General features: G+C 56.1%; 7 protein-coding genes and 1 non-coding gene across 8 annotated transcripts; 5 read left to right on the top strand and 3 right to left on the bottom strand.

Annotated features, from left to right (window-relative positions):
* Positions 1-2,697: 2,697 nt before the first annotated feature.
* Positions 2,698-4,841, top strand: ColSpa_09420 (transcription factor yanR; the record flags this gene model as incomplete). The annotated part of the gene is made up of 3 exons (XM_049275632.1): positions 2,698-3,545; positions 3,600-3,971; positions 4,079-4,841. The coding sequence occupies 3 exons, from the start codon at positions 2,698-2,700 to the stop codon at positions 4,839-4,841; spliced, it is 1,983 nt and encodes a 660-aa protein (XP_049131589.1).
* Positions 4,842-8,055: 3,214 nt separating this feature from the next.
* Positions 8,056-8,933, top strand: ColSpa_09419 (uncharacterized protein; the record flags this gene model as incomplete). The annotated part of the gene is made up of 2 exons (XM_049275631.1): positions 8,056-8,081; positions 8,144-8,933. The coding sequence occupies 2 exons, from the start codon at positions 8,056-8,058 to the stop codon at positions 8,931-8,933; spliced, it is 816 nt and encodes a 271-aa protein (XP_049131588.1).
* An 889-nt stretch (positions 8,934-9,822) lies between these two features.
* On the top strand, positions 9,823-10,176 carry ColSpa_09418 (uncharacterized protein; the record flags this gene model as incomplete). The annotated part of the gene is made up of 1 exon (XM_049275630.1): positions 9,823-10,176. One exon carries the CDS (start codon positions 9,823-9,825, stop codon positions 10,174-10,176), a length of 354 nt encoding a protein of 117 aa, XP_049131587.1.
* A 927-nt stretch (positions 10,177-11,103) lies between these two features.
* On the bottom strand, positions 11,104-11,382 carry ColSpa_09417 (uncharacterized protein; the record flags this gene model as incomplete). The annotated part of the gene is made up of 1 exon (XM_049275629.1): positions 11,104-11,382. One exon carries the CDS (start codon positions 11,380-11,382, stop codon positions 11,104-11,106), a length of 279 nt encoding a protein of 92 aa, XP_049131586.1.
* A 1,468-nt stretch (positions 11,383-12,850) lies between these two features.
* ColSpa_rRNA_033 lies at positions 12,851-12,966 on the bottom strand. Its single transcript, XR_007414264.1, has one exon. It is a non-coding gene; the product is annotated as a 5S ribosomal RNA (ribosomal RNA).
* A 953-nt stretch (positions 12,967-13,919) lies between these two features.
* Positions 13,920-15,377, top strand: ColSpa_09416 (elongation factor Tu, mitochondrial; the record flags this gene model as incomplete). The annotated part of the gene is made up of 2 exons (XM_049275628.1): positions 13,920-14,094; positions 14,236-15,377. 2 exons carry the CDS (start codon positions 13,920-13,922, stop codon positions 15,375-15,377), a joined length of 1,317 nt encoding a protein of 438 aa, XP_049131585.1.
* A 721-nt stretch (positions 15,378-16,098) lies between these two features.
* Positions 16,099-16,428, bottom strand: ColSpa_09415 (40S ribosomal protein S29; the record flags this gene model as incomplete). The annotated part of the gene is given in 3 exon segments (XM_049275627.1): positions 16,099-16,149; positions 16,167-16,266; positions 16,367-16,428. 3 exon segments carry the CDS (start codon positions 16,426-16,428, stop codon positions 16,099-16,101), a joined length of 213 nt encoding a protein of 70 aa, XP_049131584.1.
* A 560-nt stretch (positions 16,429-16,988) lies between these two features.
* ColSpa_09414 (protein disulfide-isomerase erp38) lies at positions 16,989-18,168 on the top strand (the record flags this gene model as incomplete). The annotated part of the gene is made up of 2 exons (XM_049275626.1): positions 16,989-17,499; positions 17,564-18,168. The coding sequence occupies 2 exons, from the start codon at positions 16,989-16,991 to the stop codon at positions 18,166-18,168; spliced, it is 1,116 nt and encodes a 371-aa protein (XP_049131583.1).
* Between the last annotated feature and the right edge of the window lie 228 nt (positions 18,169-18,396).

The following is an 18,396-nucleotide window of genomic DNA, read 5'->3' as shown; positions in this document are numbered from 1 at the left end:
CCGACCCATCAACCCTGCGCCTTTTGCGGACCCCTGGCCCGGGTGCGGGCACAGACTGTTAGCTTCCCCTTTCAGGACCTCCTGCCACGAACATGCCTGGACGCCTCCGCATTTGTGCCTTGCTCTCTTTTATTTCTCTCTCTGCATTCTGATTTTCCACTGCTCCAAGCTGTCTCGTATGGTTTCTGTGCGTCTCTCTACCGCCTTCTTCCCTGACGATTGTCCGTGGTTGCCACTTGTCCTGACTTGTTTCTCGGATTATTGACCGGCACCGTCGTCTCCATACATTAACCTTGAGCCCTCGCTTTTTTTTTTTTGTCGCAGCACCTCGCACAGGAGCCGGACACGAGGAGGGAGAAAGGAGGACCCAGGAGATTACGCCTGGCCCATAGGGTCGCTAGCGTCCATGTATGTAAGTCATAACGGATCTCCATATGAGTCTAATCATGCGCAGTGAGGCCTTGAGCGATGCAAGCGACAGCATCGCGAGTCGTGGGACGCATCCGATATACCATGGCATCAAGCATATTTGGCCAGCCGGCTCAATTACCTTCCTCTTCCTCACGCTCGACCCCATGGCCTTTTGGTCTCTGCTTTCTCGGCCACACCCCTCTCGAGCGATTCAATCCGGCATGTGCCTGCCAGAGTCATGACAGTTGACGGCCGAGCCCGAGCAAAAGAAAAGCAGAGTTGTGAGGCCTGGATGCTTGAACGAACCGCGCCGTTGACAGCCTTGCTTTTGGAAACCACCCCCCCCTCATCCGAACAACGACCATGAAAAATAGCAGAAACATTGCCTCATGTCTGACCAGCCCGCCAGCAAAAGCCTCAGTCAGGCGCATGTGTCTATTATATTAACCCTCTCTCAACATTGCCTGTCCACTCCACCATGCCCGGACAGGGATGTTGCAAATGGATGTGTGCCCCAAGCGAGTTCAACTCGGCCCCTAGTCTCTAGCAATCTCGTGAACCGATTTTCTTCCCCCTCTTCTCCCACACACACCCCCCTTAGCCCACACACCTTTTCTGTTTCCTGCCCTTCATCGGCGTCTCTGCCCAACGACCTTCTAGAAAATTTGCGGGCCACTGGCCTACGACAGCTGTCGGAGGATTCTCTGTCTAGTTCTCTTATCGAGCTACCCCCCTCCTCGACCCCTGGACATTCCGCCATGGATCTTCCATTGGTCGGCATGGGGGGCCTTGGGGCCTTTCCAGCCTGCGATTTCTCCTTGAGGGATGGTTCCCCCCCCGTGCCTCCGTACGATCCATGCCAGGTTCTTCTCCGTCCCTCCATCTTGACGGACCTACTTACCGCACATGCCACCCTGCTCGCCAGGGCCAGTAGTGCCAACCCTGGAGGCTTGCCGTCAACTCTCTTCCATGCCTTTTGCTGCTAGCGATGCCAGTTTGTGCAAGGAACTCGCTCACGCCTCCGGCAGAAGCGGGGGTGCGTTGAAGCGTGTGGGTGTGGGTGTGTGTGCGCGAGAGTCTCCGCGCGGCGCGAGCAAGTGAGGAGTAGGAGTGACAGAACGCGAACGCAAGAGAGAAACAGAGAGAGTGTGTACACTATGCGTGCGTCCAACGGGGCTGCTCGACCCGTGTTCGTCCATGATACCTACGGACGTGTATGCATCTTGCCTATCCCAGATTTATGTGTGGGTGCAGATATGGATATGCGAGGTATGTATAGACCGGCTATTCGTATGCAGCGGGCAAATGGGCGTCCTCGATGCGCGGTTTCCATGCTGGAGCTCTCTCATCTTCCTCAATCACTAGACCGGTCGTCACGTATGCACTTCCATAACCCAGAGAGCTGCTGCTGCAACAGGACCCAAACGCCCTGGACCTGGCATCCTGAATTGTGCTCGTTTGCTCTTATCAAACCGTTTCAGTGCCGCCCCTAGTCCAGGACCTCGACTTGTCTCCTCTCCTCGTCCCCCCCTCCCCCATAGCGCCGCCTTCTAAGAAGGGTATTCCCCTAAACCTGGTCGCCTCTCTGCAGGGCACACCCACACTCCATCGCCGTAGCTCCATTGCGTGCCTTGTTCTTCCGTTCACCAGATCGCCCGCTTCTCCCCCTTCTCCTTCCAAGTATGGCTGCATGCACTGACCGTCCTGTCCAAAGAACCCGCTGTTACGTTGTACCGGTGACCTTGCCTTTGCCGCTGCCGCTGAAGAAGGCACAAGTCAACGGTCCAGCATTAGAATATCCCGTCGAGGCATCACTTCGACTCGACTCGACTCGACACAAACTCGACCTTGGCTGGCCTCCCCAGCCCTGCTCCATCAGAGTATCCACCCAGAACAGTGCCGAAGATTTTCATAAGACACCCCCCTCCAACATCTACCGTCCTTCTTGCTACCCATCCCAACCCATCAGATACAAGTATACATCTTTCCCTGCAACCTTAAACATGACCGTCGTCCGTTGAACTTCAACTTCACCTCTGCATCTTCCGCATCTCTTGACTCTTCGCCATCACTGCTCGACAATAACAAAGCGCAGTCGCACCTCTCTCCTACGCGTTGCTTGCTCTTTGTTCAGGACGTCTGACAACATATCCAACGCCTTGTTGATCACCCAGCAAGGACCACCGCATATCTTTGTGTGAAGGAGAGGCGCGCTTGGGTCTGGGACAGGACTGCAGCGCTCCAACAAGGCATGATCTAATGTCAACCACGGTAATCTACCCCGTCATGGCAGAGCTGAAAGAGCCGGCGCATTCCAACCTTTGGTCGAACTATGGAAGCCCCGTCCAAATGTCGTCTCGATTCAACAACAGCCTGGATTCCGGCCTCGGAAGCCACTCCTCCAACTCGCCACATGCGGGACGCCCAAGAAGCACCCACCCGAGTGTAGACCACGGATCGTACCCCTACGGTCGCTACCCCCAGGACGAGTCGGATGCGTACGACCGACACTCGCATCCAAGCTTGACCTCCCACCACAGCTTCCCCAACCTCAAGAGACCCTACTCGCAGACCGAGCAGCCTCCGTACCAGGAGATTGTTCAGGATCCGCGGGACGACGGCTCCAAGTTGACCGTCAACCATGACCACAAGCTTCTCTCATTCAAGAGAGTGCAAGACAAGCACACCATCGTCGACCAGCATGGCCGGATGCAGCAGCTGGAGCTGTCCGCGCAGCTTCATGGAATGTTTTTCCTGTCCGAAATGCCCTCCAACAGCACCGACGGCTCCATCCTCCAGCCCGAGCTGACATGCTACCGACGAAATCTCTTTCAGATCAGCGGTTCTCTGATCACCCCGCGAGGCCAGCTCTCCGTCATTACCGAGACCGGCGAGACTGTACCCGTCAGCAACACCGAAGTAACCATCTCCGCAATCGAGTCGGTCGACGGCCATCCCGTCCGACTCATCGTTATCCCGTGGAAGACACCCCCACCCAACTCCCCTGAGATCACCCAGAACCCGGACCAGGAGCCAGCATCACTCCCCTTGATCCCTTTCCAAGACGATGGCAGCGAGGCCGAGGGAGAGTACGCAGTATACCCCATTGGTTGGCGCCGGCTGCAGTTTAGAATGTGAGTACACCCCGGGCGCGGTCGCGGCAGCGGACCTTGGCTAACTTGGCAAAGCGCAACGGCAAACAACGGGCGCCGGAAGGAACTCCAGCAACACTTCGTGCTTCACCTCAAGGTTGTTGGAACCTTGGCCAGCGGCAGCAAAATCGTGCTTACCGAAGCGACAACCGCGCCCATCGTGGTACGTGGCCGCAGTCCTCGCAACTTCCAGGCCAGAAAAGAGATCCCCCTGCTGGGGTCCAGCGCCGGCTCCAGAGGCCAAGCGTTGGTTGAGACAGGATTGGGCATCGTGGCAGGGCCATTGGCCATCAAGCCGCAGGATGCCAAAGCAAGAGGGTTGGACATGCAGATGCCCCGTTCTGCCTTCACGTTCAGCGCAGGAGGTCCGAAGATGCCAGGAGCGCCGATGGGAGCCATGAGATCCAAGTAAGCCACTTCTCTCTCTTTCCCCTTTTCGTACCTAAGCCAGTCACTCGATGGGCGTGGAAGGGGTTTCGCCAGCATGTTTGTAAACACGCACTGACGCATAGCAGCTCGTATCCCAACTGGTCGTCCTCGAACCCCGTCCCCATGTCGCAGCTACCGCCGGCTGGCTCGGGAAGCTACCCAGCGACCACGATGGGAGCAGAGCCCTACCACAAAGTTCCGCTGTCAGGCGGAACAAGCTTCAGCGGAGAGCCCCAAGACATGCCACTGCAAACATCGATGCCATCGGTGCAGCTTTCGTTGGTGGCAAACGACCAGCATCAGCCTCCCATCAGGACTCAGTATGCCTATGTGCAGAGCACGACTGCCCCGCCGCCCTTGTCGGTGTCAGCCACAGCGATGGCATCGAGCTCGGACAACGCCCTCAACGTGCCGAGATACGTCGACAATTCCCGGCCAACCAAGAGCCCCAGGCATGCTAGCCAGCCATCGATTGGCTCCATGTCCCACCACGAGGCCTCTCCCGAATACCGATATGGTTCTTCGTACGGCGCCGTCGGCAACAACCCCAGCGATATTGCGCCGCCATCCTACAAGACTGAGGCGCCCGCGCCGCACTCCGGCCCCGCTCGGGACTACTACCCGCCTTCGAGCTCGTGGACAACGACAGCCAGTGAGCCTGCGTCGACGGTGGCATACAGTAGCAGCGAGGGACGGCCATACGGTTTCCCCGACCAATACTCGAGCGGAGGCTCTGCGCCGACACCCAAGCAGGATCACGGACCTGCGCCGCCAGCTCCCGGGTCATACAGCAGCGCCCACCGGGGATCGTTTGACGGCATGAACCATTACTCCTGGAACGCTAATTAGCTACGCGTATAATGTTGGCTGCTGGGTCACGCCAAATGACTCCAACTATAAGGAAAGCATAATAGGTCGGGCCCCAATGGTGCCTAGGCTAAGAGAAACAGGCTTTGAGGCCGAAGCTGTTTCCTGCCTGGCACGGCAGCCCTGACTGTGTACCACTATACCTTCAATTCGCGGCCAGGAGAACAATTGCGGTTCGGATTTGATTTTGAGTTTTCAAGTAGGCAAGAGAGTTCGCTTCTGAGTCCTGCCAACGCACGAACTGGGACCCAGTGAGATAGTCTACGTATAAGGACGTCGACTTCCACTGGCGCCGAAGTTCCAAACCTGCTCGGCATTGGCATTTATTTTTTTATGTTTCATGACAGGACCGGGCCCGAGCATAATTTGGGAAGGCGCAGCAACGAGATGGTCGAGATCGGCATCAAGAGGAGGGCATTGTCTGGTAGCTGGGCTTTTCGATACCACACGAAGGATAGCATTGACGTCGAATGCTCTGGCCGGACGCTTCTATCACCGGCTCCGGGCCGTGCCGCGACACTGGGGATGGGCGAGTGGGCAAGGGCGGACTACTTAACGATGTATGGTATTTCTTGGTTACATTGAGCGCCGGGTATCGGACAAGGAAAGCAATGAAAGGCATTGTGGGCTACCCGACATCATTTTCCCCGAACGAGCCAGTGTGGTCGATGGTGGTGTGGAAAGGACAAGGGAGTACAGAGGATGGAGGAAGGGGGAGGAAGGGAGCTTGGGAGCCAGCCTCGAGAGTGGGGTGACGTTGGATTTGGCAAGGTTCTTGGCAAAGAGGCTCTCTCCGCTCAAAGAGTTGGTTTCCGCCACTCCGACCAGGGACCGCCAGAAGCTTCGGCCGATTTTGTCGGGACGGATCCAGACTGTCGGGAACGGGCAGGCGGGGGGTGGTGTGTTGGTTGGCTGGGTTGGGCTGGTCTGGGCCGTGTTTGTCGGTGGCACCAACATCGACCGAGCACTGTGGCGTTCTTTTTTGTTTGTGCGTTGATTCCCGAACATTGGATGGAAATGGGGGGTTTTCCGGGCTTGTTGGAGATATAGAGAGAGAGCGAGAAAGAGAGAGAGAGATGAGAGAAAATAGGCCAGAAAATGCGCAGGCAAGCAAGCAGTTAGGCAATGAACAAGCATTCCAGCCCCAATCCACTTGGCTCACCTGTCTGTCCGAAGAGGGGCCACAAGAGCTCGTATTAAAAACCCCCTCTGGCCTGTATACGGAGTATGTGAAAACGGATACGGGCACACGGGTCATTTATGGACTTGTCCGTTTGTTGGTGCGTTGGGCGCACACACGCAGCAGGACTACCGCAGCACCGCAGCGGCACGGGCTTGCTGGTTTGTCTGACCGTCTCTGCGTACTCAGATGGCCATCGCCCGCGACATGTCCCACTCACACACACACACACAGTCAGTTCACCCTCCAAGCTCCGATGTGCGTCGTCCCGCCCGGCTGGGCTCGCTTTTTCCAATAGCGTGATGGGACTAGTGCTGCGCCGGCGGCGGCGGCGGCGGCGGCGGGCAGGGCACGGCTGCAACGATGATGGCGCCTTGTCTTGCATGTTTGCACGAGGCAAAGCAGGGCAGGGCGGGCAGAGACCCAGACCCCTCCCCCCGGGGGAGAGACAAGAGAGGGAACACGATGGTTCTGGCGCCAATGGCCGCTCGAACCCCCGATCCTCTATGCTGGGGGAATCCACCGAGACTATCCGTTTTGAGGTTGATGAGGGGGGTGGGGGAGTCCTTTTGGGAAGACATGAACGGAGGACGTTGGACGGTGGATGTTGCATTGTTGACAGGCGGACAAATCGGTAGGAGACCAACAAAGCCCACCTCCAACACCACCCACGAACGCAAGTCACTTACGCAAGTCAGGGCGAGCGGGATGCCCGTTTCGGGCTTCTTTTTCTGCTGGGGGAGGCTGAATGCTACTCCTGGGCGCGTGGGATTCGACTGTGTGTGGGTGTGTGTGTGAGTGTGTCACGGCGTAGTAATGGCATGTATGGAAGCGGCACGTAGTCTGTGGCTGAACCAACTGGCCGGGTTTTGACAGGAGGTTGACAGTTGGGGGGCCCACGAGAGACCAATGCAGGCCAACAGAGGGATGCAGGCAGGAGAGGGGAGGGCAAGGCAGGGGGGAGAGGGACCCGAATGATCGGGATTGGGTGACGATGATCTCCCCCCTCCCCTCCCTTCTGCCCAGAAGAAGGAATCTCCCAAGAAATTGAGGCTTGAGGGGGGTGAGAGACAACGGGCTGGGTGACGACGGAACGGGCTTGTCGCTGCCTACGTCTTTTTTCTGCTTAGAGCCCCCGGCGGCGGCCCGCTTCACACCCTTCAGGTTCAGGTTCAGGCGCGCCTCTTCCCATCCCCAGTCTCCTCCGCGCTTCCCACGCACTCCATCGCCTGCCTGCCATGTCACGGTCGCGGAATCTCCACTCCTCCTTGACTGGAGGCGTTGGGAGCTAACGGGCCCGATGGAGTGGGATGCCATGCCTTTCTCACTGAGGCGTGAGACGATGAATGGAACCCAGACGCCCGGGACGGGGATCGGGGTGATTGGTTCACCAACGCAACGGACGGGGTGTGCCGCTCCTGTTGGAAGTGCTGGACGGCGAGCTGGAAAACGGGTTGGAGTTGCAGTGCATGTCTTTGCACGGGTTGGCGGTGGAGGGAGGGTGAGGTGAGAGAAACACCTTTCTGGGAGCCCGCATGTTTGTAGTCATGCGTTTGAGAACTCGTCGTTCGGCCGTAAAGCCGCCCACCCTCATGGAATGGCATGTAAGTGGGCGAACGAGTTGTGACGACTTTTATGACAGACCTCGAGGGGTGACATTTCGTTTGAGCATCGAGCTACGTACCTGCGCCAAACGGCGCGATAAGATAAGGCCCACGCTCCCACTCCAAGGTACCTTGCGAGCGAAAATCTCAGTTGAGCCTGCCGTGCTCGGGCGGCATTCTGCTGACAGCCGCAACCTCCACCAGACTAAGGGGGAAAAAACTCCACAAAGCACGGCCGCCGTCATTGCGAACTGCTAGTAATACGGGACTTTGCACGGGGACTGGCGATCGAAATCATATCGGTGTGCAAATTGGAACTGCTCCTCCGCAACCGCACCCCGGGACCTCTCCTCAACCGCCAATCGACAGCAACTCGGCCGACGCAGCGGGCATTTCCTGTAGAGCACCAGCCATGTTTGAGCTCCCAGACGCCAAGAGGTGAGGCTCACCCTTCTGACGACGGTCTTGCCTGTCCCGCAATGCTGACCGACGCATGACAGGGTCCGGCGAGAGGACCTCGATGCCTCATCCGAGGACGAGGCGGCGGACCACGACGAGCAGCAGGATGCGGAGCTCCTCGCCAAGCTGCACGCCCGCATGGCGGGCATGCTCGACCTGAGCGGCCTCGACCAGGCGCCGACCAAAACCGCCGCCGACGAGGACGACGCGCCGATGGCGGACGGCCCGGCCCCCGAAACCCAGGGCGACGACAACGGCCCCGAAGAGTTCGAGTTCCGGCTGTTCACGACGACGGACCCGGCCACCAAGATCGCGCTGGTCGACGAGGACGAGCTCGCGCTCCAGGGGGACGGCGACATGCTGCGCAAGAGGCCGCTGTCGTACTACATTGCCGGCGAGCCGACGGCCGAGGCCAAGGCGGAGCTGGCGTTCGCGGCGGTGTCGGGCGACGAGGTGCTCGCGCGCGCGGCGCAGCGGTGGTGGGGGATGGAGATGCCGTGGCGGGTGACGCGGGTGCCCGGCACGTCGAGGAAGGGGCCGAAAACGGCTGCAGGCGAGGGAGAAGAGGAAGAAGCGGCGCGGAGGCGGCGGCCCGGCAAGAAGAAGCGCATCGCGCTGCGGGTCAAGGAGCGCGAGAGGAAGAAGAAGGCCGAGGAGCAGGAGAGGGCCAAGATGGGCAAGGAGGAGGCGCTCAAGGAGAAGAAGAAGCGGCTCAACCGGCTCAAGAAGCTGCGGAAGCGGGCCAAGGCCAAGGAGGGGAAGAAGGGGGACGGCGAGGACGGCGCCGACGGCGACGACTCCGGGTCCGGGTCCGACGGGGGCGATGAGTGAGTGAGTGGGGGGCGTTCGTCAGGTAGGCGACGGACGAACATTGTCAAGATTTCATGCATGATGTGCAAGATGGAATGAACAGAAACAGTGTGACCAGATGGCGATCCGAGCAATGGCAAGTCCAGATCGAGCGCGGGAGGCGGACGACTGGCGGCGAAGCGGTACTTCAGCTACCACTCGCCCACCTGGTCTGTAGAGCACGCGGTTGCTTGTGGAGGGTACAGTCGCGTTCTGCATGCTCCTGCGAAGCCGGGGCTGCGTCTCTGGTCGATGTCCCGAAAGTATTGGCTTCCACCTCACAGCCTCGTCCAAGCCGCGCTTCCGGTGGTCTTTTTTCAAGCGGACAGCACCCTTTAGACCAAGGCGGGAGCAATCATGCACATGCGTCATTGGTCCTTTTCTACTCTGATAGCATCAAGAAAGAGCTGGGACATTGCTTTTCGGTTTCTCTACTGGTCCACCGCGCTACTTTGATAACACACCCGCGCCACGCCGGCGCAATATGTTCTATCACTATCATACAGCAAAACAGCGTTGTGCTCGCTGGGAAGAAGCGGGACACGTCCATGTCCATATGGAACTCATCCACGTCCAAGTTTATGAATGGGCGGGTCTCTTATTCACAGAAAACCATCTTTTTGCGGCCTTTTCTCTTACAACTGCTAGAACGAAGTGCGCGCAGTTGATCTGCTGACTTCTTTGCCGCCAATGGCATGATATTGACGATACGATCACCACCCAGGCTTCAAGACGTCCCTGCCAAGACATATAAATAGGCCGCCCCTCGATGTCGATTTCCAGGTCGTAAGGAACACCAACTCAGACATCTTGACCAGTTAATTCGCCTCAAGCCACTCTCTTTTTACTTCCCACTCGCTCATCTGCCACCATGCGTGTTTCCGCCAACCTCCTTATCGCCGCCGTCTCGGCCTCGGGTGCCTTCGCTTATATGCTTGAGACCTACAAGTGGTCCATCACGGACTGGAGCGGCGGTGTGTACGGCATCGCTTGGGCCAACTACGAGGCCTCGGGTCCTGCTTTGACTGGGAACAACGTGGCTATCCCGGCCTTCTCTCTCACTCCGCGATGCGAGCTTGCTGGCAGCGAGGGCACAACACTCGACTGCAGCCACTTGATTGAAAACAACACCAATGGCAAAACCTTTAAAGTTGTCATGGTCCATGTTTCCACCTTGAATGTGGTTAGCTATGCGACCTACACATTTAAGTCCGTGGATAGGTAAAAGGAACTTTCCGCCCGGTAGAAGCGGAATACACGGCTAACTGAGAATGAAAATAGCACTTATAAGATCACTGGAAATGCCCAAATGACCCCGAACGGCCTCACTACGTTTACAACTGATGCACTGGATCTCGAGAAGGTTTAAAGGGACACCTAGGTGCCTGCTGCTTCCAATGCAAATAGGCCGGGTGAAGATGTGACCGGCATGGTCGGGAGCTTTGAGGTCCGAGACGTGTCAACAGCATCCCAACCCAGACGAAGTGAGGCAGTCTGGGCGAATGTCGAACTCATACCTGGGACGGATTTCGCCAGCTCAATACGCGAAATCTGATGGCATGTGTATTTTGCACCTGGCAAAAGGCCAGCCAGTAGACGAGGGGTTTTTTTCTCGAGACATAGACCTGATAGAAGCAACAAGAGATATTCTATTGATTAACGTACTTCAACAACAGGAGGCATATCCTACTTTAATTTGCTGCTAGCCAACTCGTTAGACTTCTCTTCCCGGTATCTAACAATTAATGTTTGTTACCACTTTTGACGTACTTGCTGTCATCACTTGTATAAGTACCTAACCGTCTGTGAGACCAACACATTTGCCTTAACATTCTTTGAATCTCTTGTCAGGGAGAATTTCCTGATATCACAAAGTTACGTACTTGGCTTAACCGAGACGCCGGAAACAAGCTCTTGTTGTCCTTTTCTCGATGTCGGAGCATCTATCTGTGTTTGTTGTTGTGAGAATCCTCTTGTCATTTTTGATAGAGAATTATGTCACCGGCTTGCGTGATAAGTGCCTTCCAGATCTCTTACATGGTGTGAGCAGTAGCCATTGTCAATTTCGTCTCACGCTCATCAGGGCCCAGTGATAAGCAGGTCTCTTCTAACTCACAAAGCAGCCGTGACCCAGCAACCAGCAGACAAGTGCCTAGAAAGGCGTAGGCTCAAACCTGATGGGCCCGCTAAGCGGCGGCCGCTTGTATTCGATCTCGCTCAAGGGATACTGATGGGCCTCGTCGTACGTGTTGACCAGCATCTCAATTTCTTCGTACTTCCAGCCCACATACCTCTCGGTGCAACCCTCGATGCCGGGATACGTGCCATAATCTGGACCCGGTATCCTCTGGTCGAAAGCACCGTCAACAACCACGGCCAGCACATCGGAGGGGAGGCGCAGCCGTTGGGGCTCGAGGTAATTTGCCGGCATTTTAACTAACGTATCGAGGCACTTGCGGTCCACGTAAACACAGTGTTTGAACCGCGGCAGCCATTTAACCCTGGGACCGGTGGCGCCGGCGCCGTCACGCTCTTCGCTGCGGCCTTCGCACCAAGCGTTAATGTGCCGTCGTACCTCGGCCTTAGAGGCACCATTAAGTGCAACCCGATTAGAAATTACTGGCCCTGATAATCAAACGTTAAAACGTCTAGGTGCATAACCATAAGCAGGCTGGAGGTTAGGCCTACAGTCCATATACTGCTCAAGAAGCACGTCGTTGCCTGACTTCACAAGAGACTGGTGTGCAGCAAACTTGAGCACCTCGAGGTAGCGTTCCCACGCCGCCTCGTCGTCGTAGGTGGTGCGGTAAATAACAAACCCAAAGCGGTGGAAGCCCGAGTTCTTTATTTCAAAGGCTGTAGAGGCATACGGGTGTTCCGACCAATTGGATGTGCTGATATCTTTGAGTGTAAAGCTGTAGGGGACCGCATCTGTGCCGGCTGATGGCTCGTTTTTGGTGCTAGTCTTCCTGAACGAACCGCGGTGATTGAGGGTTAATGATGGTGACTGCCAGTGGTTGGAGATGAGCTGATGAGAGAATTGCCTAGTCCTGCGCAACAGAAACCTTTGAGCTATTGCTGTTTGCATTGGAGCGACAAGGTGTTTGCAAAGTTGCGGTGCTTGATTGTTGGGCAACTCTCCAGATCCATCCCGGGATCCGTGTGCCAGATGATCTATGGCCTGCCAGGACTTCCCAATGCACGTACGCAGGTTACAGTACACCTGCCTCTATATTGGTACAGCTACAGGCAATGTCATGCAAGTAATACCACAAGTTGTTAGCATCATTACACGGAAAGCTCCAGTAATTATAGCGTTTACCTATGCACACTCGAGAACACAGCTTTGCTTCAAGTACTTCGTCTCGAGAAGGAAGAAAAGGTGCGATTTCGGGCGAAAGTGTGGGCGAGGGAGGCATTTCTCAATTCAAAGTCTAAGAGATATCACTGGCTAGTCTGCAGCCATCGTTTCTACACTAACACGCACCCCTGCTAACAGTGGCATGATTACTTCGTCTCGTCACTTGTCACGATATCTCATAGATAGCGAAGGTAAGAAAGACCGCACAGAGGGTGCCTTGAAACTTGTGCAAGCTTTCAAGCAGTTGATGACTCCAGAGTTATAAGCAGATACGGCAGGAGAACCCTGAACTTGGCTCGGTTGATTGCGGGCCGTATCCGTGGAAACCGGAACCCACCTTTCTCGGTGGGCGTTCACAACCCGACTTGAACATCTGCTCTCACTAGCTTATCTATGGGAGACCGGTATAAGCGGTAGCGGCATCTGGACCGCAAATCAAAAGATTGCACATGTGCATCGAATGCTTAGACTTGGGAAAGCCAGCGGCATACATCGAGCATCATCACCAACCCAAGAAAAGGAGACAAACCCCAAAAAACATACAACACCAGGTATTCGCTGATCGTCACCGACTCAACTACTAATCCGGCCCTCACTGGCTTATCTGTGGGAGAGCGGACGGGATCCCGAGTTTTCCAGTGGGTATGGTCGTATGTGCTTTGAACCGGCTCCAAAGATGATTATCAAAGTCCAGTGGGCGACAACCATCCAGAAGCATGCATACATTGTTCCAAGCTGAGTGCTTCCTTGCTGCTGCTTCTTGAAACCCTTGTAAGTAATGAGTATTCACAAATGTCAATGATGTGACCGAGAACCGATGCCCGTCAAAACGGTTCCTCCGTGGGTAGCACTAATCCCTTGTTAGACGGGCGCAAGCAATCACTTCAGATGCCAAGTCAGATACCAGAGATGGAAGCATTAGGATTATATGTGTTTCCATGCTGATCTCCTTGATCTCTAACAGTTGGAAAATCCTTTCTTGATTTGGGGATTGGTATCAAACCATATCCAAGAAGTAAGGCTATCATCAATCTGACGTTTTCTGAATACTGCAGCGAAGCCATACGGGCTTGAAGTGCACAGGGCTAAGCGTACCCCCAAGGCCATGTTAGGCATTGAAACGTAACGATGCTTCTATGCCCTTTGCGAGCTACTTTCAATATTCTCAAAGTCGATCATGACCTGGTAGACCATGAAGTGGTCCAAACCCCATCAACACCCTCATGACGTGCAAGACAAAAAGACTTCCCACACGCCCAACCAGTTACGTTTCGCGAATTAGCACTCGTCAAGGGAGGCGACGCGACCTCACGTGAATGGCTTGCGTAGTGGGGCCGGGGAGAGCACTGACATGCCGGCCCGCCAATGGACGTAAGAAGCTCCAGCAGAGCTCCCCCGTCTCCTTGGACGAAAAGGAAACTCCCGGCAGCAAAAAAATTTCCAGGACTCTGGCTCCCATCAGACGATACCTCCGAACCTCATCCTCCCCCTCCCCCTACAAACCAGCCACTACAGCCGTTGTCGACAACGAGCACCACATCGTCCATCTCCTCTCCGTTCCTTCTTCTCTCCTTCTGCTGTACTATTTAATATCCACAACCATCACAATGTCCGCCTCCCTCAGATCTGTTGCGCCGTTCCTCCGGACGGCGCGCGCCTCGCTGCGCCAGGGCAATGTTAGCCCCCTTCAGGCCGCCCTGAAGAGACAGAACGTCTCCCCCATCCTCAACGTCTATCGCACATACGCCGTCTACGAGCGGACAAAGCCTCACGTCAACATTGGTATGTGCAGTCGCTGGTGATCTACTTTGCATGTTGTGGCTAATCAAGGTTGCTACGCAGGTACTATTGGCCACGTCGATCACGGAAAGGTACTCTTCGAGACTTGCATTTGCGACGTTACGTGACAAAAGCTGACCCAAGTCTCCCAGACCACTCTGTCCGCCGCCATTACCAAGAGGCAGGCCGAGAAGGGCCTCGCCAACTTCCTCGACTATGGTGCCATTGACAAGGCTCCCGAGGAGCGCAAGCGTGGTATCACCATCTCCACCGCTCACATCGAGTACGCGACCGAAAACCGCCACTACTCCCACGTCGACTGCCCCGGTCACGCCGACTACATCAAGAACATGATTACCGGTGCCGCCAACATGGACGGTGCCATCATCGTCGTTGCCGCCTCCGACGGCCAGATGCCCCAGACCCGTGAGCACTTGTTGCTCGCTCGTCAGGTCGGTGTCCAGAAGATCGTCGTTTTCGTCAACAAGGTCGACGCCATCGACGACCCCGAGATGTTGGAGCTTGTCGAGATGGAGATGCGTGAGCTCCTCAGCACCTACGGCTTCGAGGGTGACGAGACCCCCGTCATCATGGGTTCCGCCCTCATGGCCCTCAACAACCAGAGAAACGAGATCGGCAACGAGAAGATCGATGAGCTCCTCAAGGCCGTCGACGAGTGGATCCCCACTCCTACCCGTGACCTCGAGAAGCCCTTCCTCATGTCCGTCGAGGACGTCTTCTCCATCTCTGGCCGTGGTACCGTCGTCAGTGGCCGTGTCGAGCGTGGTCTCCTGAAGAAGGACTCTGAGATCGAGATTGTCGGCAAGGGCGACGAGATCATCAAGTCCAAGGTCACCGACATTGAGACCTTCAAGAAGTCCTGCGACGAGTCCCGCGCTGGTGACAACTCAGGCCTCCTCCTCCGTGGTGTCAAGCGTGAGGACATCCGCCGTGGTATGGTTGTCTGCAAGCCCGGTACCGTCAAGGCTCACTCCAGCTTCCTTGTCTCCCTCTACGTTCTCTCCAAGGACGAGGGTGGCCGCCACACTGGTTTCCACGAGAACTACAAGCCCCAGATGTACCTTCGTACTGCCGACGAGTCCGTCACTCTCACCTTCCCCGAGGGCACCGAAGACGCCAAGAGCAAGATGGTCATGCCCGGTGACAACGTCGAGATGGTCGCCACCCTGCACCACCCCAGTGCCATCGAGGTCGGTCAGCGTTTCAACGTCCGTGAGGGTGGCCGCACCGTCGCCACTGGTCTCATTACCCGCATCCTGAAATAAGGGATCCGCTTTGAAAAGAATCCCCTCGATACCCTGAGTTGGCACTCAGCGCACGCCAGAGATGAACCAGGAACGAAACACCAGAATCTGGATGACGAAAAAGGTGGGATTGTACAAACAAAAAAAGGAGTTGGACTGCTTCACGATTTCATGTACAACTGACCCAAAGTTTTCCGCTTTGAGCCCTCGCGCTCGTGTATATTGTCGGGTCTTGGGCTCAAAGATCTCCGCTCTACTTCACCCCTTGTCTTGAATCATGTACTTTTATAGAAGACGATGGACAATAGAACAATCTGTGCTTTGTGCCACATGAACAAAAGACTTTCACGCCGCCCATTCAAGTGAATATGTTGAATGAACCTCGAGTCATCATTGCATCCCCAGAACTTGCAGGGCCGTACTAGCTTATGGGTACCATACGTCGCGCGGTCTCATGATCTACAGTACGTCGCGCCATCACGCGCAGCTCAGTCGTGGCTTGGTTTTTGGAGGCCCCAGATAGAATGGTGGTAAGGTTCAATGTCGTGGTATTCGTCTATCCTCAATGGATGTCCGACGGAGTTGCATATTCTTCCGTTAAGCCAGCCATAAGAACTCCATGCCCTTGGAAGCCTCCCTCTGTCTGAATGCATTTTCCACGGGCCATCATGCCCAACCACCTTCGAGTCCCATCCTTAGTCTCGGATCTCGACGTTTAACGGAACTGTGTTTCGCGCCTCGGTTAGCGATCGGGTTCCCCCATAGTCCAATCGTGCGGCGCGCTTGGGGGCGCCTGGGATTTTCGCATACCTTGTTGAAGCCGATGTCCTTGGCCTTCTCACGGAAGCACTGACGGCACAGGTTGAGGTCGTACTTGCGGATGAGACCGGCGGTGTGCTTGCAGACACGGCTGGGAAGAGGAAAAAATGTCAGCACTTCGTCCCCCGCAGATTTCCAGTCTCCCATTTCCATTTGCTTCCACCAGAGACCGATCGAGGGGTTATCCGTACCAGCTGCGAGAGCCCTTGCCGTAGGTGCGGGGGCGGGAGTTCCAGACAGACTCGTGAGACATGATGTCGGTTGTCGAGGGGGCGGTGTCGTCGAGAGGGTGGTCGGCGAGAAACTCGAGATGGGTTGACTGGATGGTTGGGTGTTGACTGACTTTTCGATCGCGAAGACGGAAATTTTCCCAGGTTTGTGTGCGGATGCGGATTTTGCCAATGGAATCTCATTGGACAGGGTCTGGCAGCCCCAGCCGAGGGGAGCAGAAAAGAGGCCCGTGCACCGTCGACGGACGGAGGAAAGTTGATCCAAGAGACTAAGTTACTCTGGAGGGTCGCGCGATAAGGCCCAGCACTAGCGATAAGAACACCGAAAGGTACCCCTGTCGCCAGTTGGGAAACCGCCACCTTGCTGAGGTTGCTGGAGAACAAGGGGCCGAGCTCTCCTGTGACGTTCGCCTGCAAAGTGGCTTCTTTATCCAACACCTCAAACGGCTGATTTCAAAGCATCAGCTTACACCATCACTCTTCCCAACTGCTGTATTACTTCCAGCAGCTTGTGACCACTTCACGTCGATCGGGTATCGCATCACTAGAATTATTTCTTTCAAGCAAGCCAATCAAAGCAACAATGGTTGTCCTCAAGAGCTTCGTGCTCGGCGCCCTGGCAGCCACCGTTGCCGCCAAGTCCGCCGTGCTTGACCTTATCCCCTCCAACTTTGACGATGTCGTCCTCAAGTCCGGCAAGCCCACTCTCGTCGAGTTCTTCGCCCCCTGGTGCGGCCACTGCAAGAACCTTGCTCCCGTTTACGAGGAGCTCGCCAGCGCCTTCGAGTCCTCCAAGGACGTCCAGATCGCCAAGGTGGACGCCGACGCCGAGCGTGACCTAGGCAAGAGATTCGGCATCCAGGGATTCCCTACGCTCAAGTGGTTCGATGGCAAGAGCGATAAGCCCACTGACTACAAGGGAGGTCGTGACCTCGAGGCCCTGAGCGCCTTCATCACGGAGAAGACTAGCGCCAAGCCCCGCAAGAAGTACACACCGCCCAGCGCTGTCAACATGCTCTCCGATGAGTCCTTCAAGGCCACCGTTGGCGGCGACAAGGACGTTCTCGTTGCCTTCACTGCTCCTTGGTGTGGACGTACGTCTTCATTCCCCACCTCATGCTTCCTTCCCGCTGGCAATGCTGACTTGGTATACTATAGACTGCAAGACCCTCGCCCCTATCTGGGAGACCGTTGCCCAGGACTTTTCTCTTGACGATGGTGTCGTGATCGCAAAGGTCGACGCCGAGGCCGAGAACAGCAAGGGCACCGCCGCCGCTGAAGGCGTCTCTTCCTACCCGACCATCAAGTTCTTCCCCAAGGGTTCCAAGGAGGGCGAGCTCTACACCGGCGGCCGCAGCGAGGTTGACTTCGTTGATTTCATCAACGAGAAGGCCGGTACCAACCGCAGCCCCGGCGGTGGCCTCAACGCTGTCGCTGGTACCATCGCCGCCCTCGACAAGATCGTCGCCAAGTACACTGGAGGCACCAGCCTCTCCGACGCTGCCGCCGAGGCCAAGAAGGAGGCCGAGACCCTCAAGGAGCAGGCCCAGTACAAGTACGCCGAGTACTACGTCCGCGTCTTCGACAAGCTCAACAAGAGCGACGGCTACGCTCAGAAGGAGCTCGCCCGCCTGGAAGGCATCCTCACCAAGGGTGGCCTCGCCCCGGCCAAGCGTGATGAGATCACCAGCAAGACCAACGTTCTCCGCAAGTTCCTCCAGAAGGTCGAGGAGAAGGTCACCGGCGAGAAGGAGGAGTTGTAGTGAACTCTTACAACACATTTTTCAGAAGCATCTTGAAGTCTGGGTATCGGAAGGTTTAGGAGGTTGAAAAAGCAAGCACAATGCAACTGAGCGGGTTTCGCTCCAGTTGATGATTTGGTAGCCTAGGATGCCGACGACGACGAAATAACAATAGCAAGTATAAATCAAGTTTGCGCGTAAAACCTGCCGACATATCCAGCTCTAGTGAGGTATTTCTGTGAATCCTGA

This window comes from Colletotrichum spaethianum (genome assembly GCF_022836535.1).
Source record: "Colletotrichum spaethianum MAFF 239500 DNA, contig28, whole genome shotgun sequence".
Taxonomy (NCBI): domain Eukaryota; kingdom Fungi; phylum Ascomycota; class Sordariomycetes; order Glomerellales; family Glomerellaceae; genus Colletotrichum; species Colletotrichum spaethianum.
The sequence above is the reverse complement of the archived record's forward strand: the minus strand, read 5'-3'. Positions and strand labels throughout refer to the sequence as shown.